A 4,380-nucleotide genomic window follows, 5' to 3' on the forward strand; every position below is an offset into this window, starting at 1 on the left:
TCAGCTATGGTTTTGCTCATTTTAGCAATTAGCCACAAGTTAGTTAAGTTTAAGCCTCAGCTATGGTTTTGCTCATTTTAGCAATTAGCCACAAGTTAGTTAAGTTTAAGCCTCAGCTATGGTTTTGCTCATTTTAGCAATTAGCCACAAGTTAGTTAAGTTTAAGCCTCAGCTATGGTTTTGCTCATTTTACTTATTTAGCTAAAGTTTTTAAAACATTGTAGATTTTTGGCTCTAATCTTTGTTCATTTTAACTTCAAGTTGTCTATTTTTAGCTCGTAGCAACTGTTTTTTTTATTTTAGCCATTAGCCACAATTTAGCAAAGTTTAGGTTTCAGCTACCAATTTTGCCACATTTAGCTTTTAGCCACTGTTTTGCTAATTCCAGCTTTTAGTTCCTTTTAGCTTGTTTTAGTTCAGCTCTGCTTGTTTTGACTCAAACAACTCATTTTTAGTAGCTTTGATRAATTTGTCCTCCTCCTGGTTGACAGAACCTGCAGTTGTTGCAGTTCCCAGTCTTTCCACACGCGTTCTTTCTGACTTGTGGTCGGTTCTCGTGTTTCTCTGCAGAGGCGAAGTGGCACATCCCCTCCACCAAGATCCTGAACCCCCTGAAACAAAGAGACGGAGGCAAAGACTCGCCCAACAAGCTGTCCAGGGTAAATGTCTCCAGCTGAGGACGTGACATTYAATCAAACTTTAACCATYGATTGGCAACTTGTTTTTTAGTAASGGCTCAATAATTAAAGATGTTATGTTTGCAGGACGGCATCACTGAGGGAATGTTTTATTTATCACTTCTGAACCAGAGGATCTGTTCTGCTTAGTCAACATTTTTAGCATATTTCACTTAAAAAAATCACTTGTATTTGCTTCAGCTTTGGCCTTCCTTCCCTGTATTATTTGATACAGTAAATAGTCAAACCACCCCTTTAAACAATGTAATTAAATAAAAAACAGAAGAACTAAAGTTCTGCTTATATTTTTTTACTTCCTGCTAAGAGCCTGATGCAGGAGTGTCAAAGGCTACAATCACTGCAGGCAAATGTGACCCAAATCTGATTTTTTTTGACCCATGCGATCCGTTTCTGATTTATTTCCTGTCCGTTTAAACATGTCAAATCTGATTTTTTATGTTTTTTAACCCTGACCCAGGTCCTTTTGGTATGTGGTACTAAATCAGACACACATCTGATGTTTTTCAAAGCTCAAACAGCTCTATCTGGTATTTCCTGCATAGAAACAGCGTTTTAACACGTCCTCTTATAAACACTGAAAAGTACTACGAGTATGACTGACTAAATGTGAAAAAAATAAAATAGAAATACTATTAAAAGTAAAAGTAAGAGAGTTTTACTCATTGTTGAGTTGTGGTGAGTAGGTGCCATCTTGAATTCTGAACCCTCCCACTTTGCAACAGAGAATTCCCACTGGACGGGCGTTCCTGTTTAAATATCCGACTTGTAAGTGGGAAATTCCAGTTTCCCGGTACAACTGGCTGCTGCAAAAGCAGCCTATGAAAATGCAGCAAAATGAAGATATTACACTGCAAATTTAGCTACAATTTAATTTTTAGCAACTAGTTTACAAATTTCAGCTCTTAGTTACTTTTTGCTTCTGTTTAGCAATTAGCCACAATTTAGCTATGTTTAGGTATTTGCTTGGGTTTTGCTTAATTTAGCTTTAAGCCACAGTTTTTCAGACTTTAAGTTTTAGCTAAARTTTTGGYAATTTTAGCTAAAATTTAGGTACATTGAGCTTTTATCAACTGTTTTGCTAATTTTAGCTTTTAGCTGWTCAGCTCCATGTAGTAATRGGTTGCTGTCATTACATGGGTAAACTATTCACTATGCATWATGGGAGATGTAGTTTATGATCAATGCTGGCTTTAAAGCAGCTTATTCTTTGGAATAATAATTCTTCAGAGCTCTGGCCGGCCACAAAACGTGCTGTGGTGGGCCTCATTTGGCCCACGACCCTTGAGTTTGACACGTGGGTGAACCTCTCCTTGTCTTGTTAAGTAAGGAGTGTAAGAAACATTTGTGTTGTTTTGTTTTTCTGCTCCTGGACCAGACGGGGGATAAAAACTCCAGCCACTCGAGCAGCAACACTCTGTCCAGCAACGCCTCCAGCAACAGYGACGACAAGCACTTCGGCTCCGGGGACCTGATGGACCCGGAGCTGCTGGGCCTCACCTACATCAAGGGGGCCTCCACGGACAGCGGCATCGACACCAATCCCTGCGCGCCCCCCGGAGCGCGGGTGCTGCTGCAGGGCAGGGCGGGGGAGCAGGGACACGCCTGGGTCTCGGAGCACCACGAGGACGGGCTGACGGAGGACGACCACGGGAAGCTGTACCTGCAGCAGAGCTTCCCTTCGGCCATTTTGTCCGGTCACGTGACCGAGGGCAGCATCGGAGACCTGAGCGAGATCTCCTCACACTCCAGGTACACAAATCAAACATGTTGTGGCGCCGATGTTTGAGCTGCTTGTGTTTAAAAAAAAAAAGATTTTCCAAGATAAGATGTTAATCTCTTATGAATAGTTTTGGGGCTTAAAGAAATGAGATCAAAGGGTAATCTGCACACTTTACTGAGAGACTATAAGGTTTTTTTTATTACAGTTTTGGATGCTTTGGTGCTTTCTTTTATTCCCCTCATCTCTTTGGGTAAACACTTTGTTCTGTTGTGTTTTAACTCCTGTTGGGTCACTGAACTCWTCTGCCTGCCAGTGGAAACTCACACCCTTTTGTCACGGTACATGGCTCGTAGCAAAATCTACTGCGCTGGAATACACAAACACACCGCTGCTGCCAAATTATACAGTCTATTATCCTTTCTGTCACACACACACACACACACAGGTTCGCCCAGCTATACATTTGGGGACATTCCATTGACTTCCATTACATTTCTACAGCCTAACCCTGACCACAAACCCCAAGGCTAACCTCACAGGTTTGACACTAAAACTAACCTAAACTCAATTCACACCTTGGTCCTAAACCCAACCCCCAACCCACCAATGGCATTTAAACCAAATGGGGCCTCAACTTAGTTCCCCAAATTCACCAGTTGTTCACAAATGTCAGCATTTTGTCTTAAAATTGCCCCCAAATGTCACCAGAAAACACACACACACACACACACACACACACACACACACACACACACACACACACACACACACACTTGCACAGGATGGAAACGTTTACTGACCCGACCTGCTCGTGCTCACCGTCTGCTGACCCGTCGCCCGGTTCATCCAGCTGTCCTGAAGTCACCTCACAGGTTCTCCAAGTCCTCCTCTGTGGAAACATTAAATCTGAGTTTCTGTTTGTTTGTGTCGTACAGGATTGGATTGGATTACTTTAATCTGTGTGAGGGGCTTCAGTTGTTCACCTCAAGATGTCGTTACAGAAAAAAAYTAGAGCAGCAGGAGCACATTTTACAGGCTGTGACCACAAATATCATGATTATGAGMATCATCAGCTCTGATCTTCATGTTTTATTGAGTTTATCTGCAGTTTTTAACCTTTTTTTTAATATTTGTTTTCCTGTGAATCAAACTTTGTTGTAATCTTTCGAACGTAACAGCTCTCTAGGTTTTCTGAGGGTATTTCAAAGTTTTTCCAMCGGTTTTTGCTGCTTTTCACTCATTTTTTGTCATGACCATGACACCGTATTCTGCTTTGTGTTAAAATGAATATGGAAAAGGGAAACTTTTAAAAACTTTGTCAGGCCTAGAAAACGTTCTACAGCAGTTAAAATAGTATATTTACAATTTACTCTGTTGGCTTCCTGTAGAGTTTTGGATCCATGATTTCAGGTTGTAGCTTCTAAATGTTGGAATACGTGGAGTACTTTACGTACTTACTTATTACATAATTACTTCACTTATTTTTCTTACTTTACATACTTTCTTTCTTTACTTACTTTGCATACTTATTTACTTTACTTTACATACTTATGTATTTACTTAAGACCTTGTCACACCAGACAACTTATGCCAACTTATGAAACATTTTTATGTCTAATTGCTAATAAAACTTATGTATTTGATCAGTTTTTTATTACATTACGTACACGCTGAAAAGAAGCTTCCTGTTGATTTTTTTTATTCCATCTTCAATGTAGACGTCTTTAAAATGTTGATAAGTCGGCATAAGTTGTCTAGTGTGACAGTGCCTTTACATACTTACTTTACTTACGTACTTACTTATGCACTTACTTTACTAACTTATGTAATTACGTGCTTACTTCACATGCTGACTTACGTACTTACTTATTTACTTATGTATGTACTTATTTACTTACTTACCTACTTATTTACTTACTTATGTATTTACTTATTTATTTACTTACTTACCTACTTATTTAC

General features: G+C 39.7%; 1 protein-coding gene across 6 annotated transcripts in view; it reads left to right on the forward strand.

Moving 5' to 3' along the window:
• The window catches only part of LOC106515866 (signal-induced proliferation-associated 1-like protein 2), a 138,434-nt gene that overhangs the window by 107,906 nt on the left and 26,148 nt on the right, over positions 1-4,380 (forward strand). For all 6 annotated transcript variants that reach the window (XM_014005900.1, XM_014005902.1, XM_014005903.1 and 3 more), the window contains exons 13-14: positions 571-659; positions 2,074-2,447. In XM_014005900.1, the coding sequence (XP_013861354.1) occupies positions 571-659; positions 2,074-2,447 (463 nt within the window). The remainder of the gene's footprint in view (positions 1-570; positions 660-2,073; positions 2,448-4,380) is intronic.

Source organism: Austrofundulus limnaeus, unplaced genomic scaffold (assembly GCF_001266775.1).
Source record: "Austrofundulus limnaeus strain Quisiro unplaced genomic scaffold, Austrofundulus_limnaeus-1.0 Scaffold33, whole genome shotgun sequence".
Classification (NCBI taxonomy): Eukaryota; Metazoa; Chordata; class Actinopteri; order Cyprinodontiformes; family Rivulidae; genus Austrofundulus; species Austrofundulus limnaeus.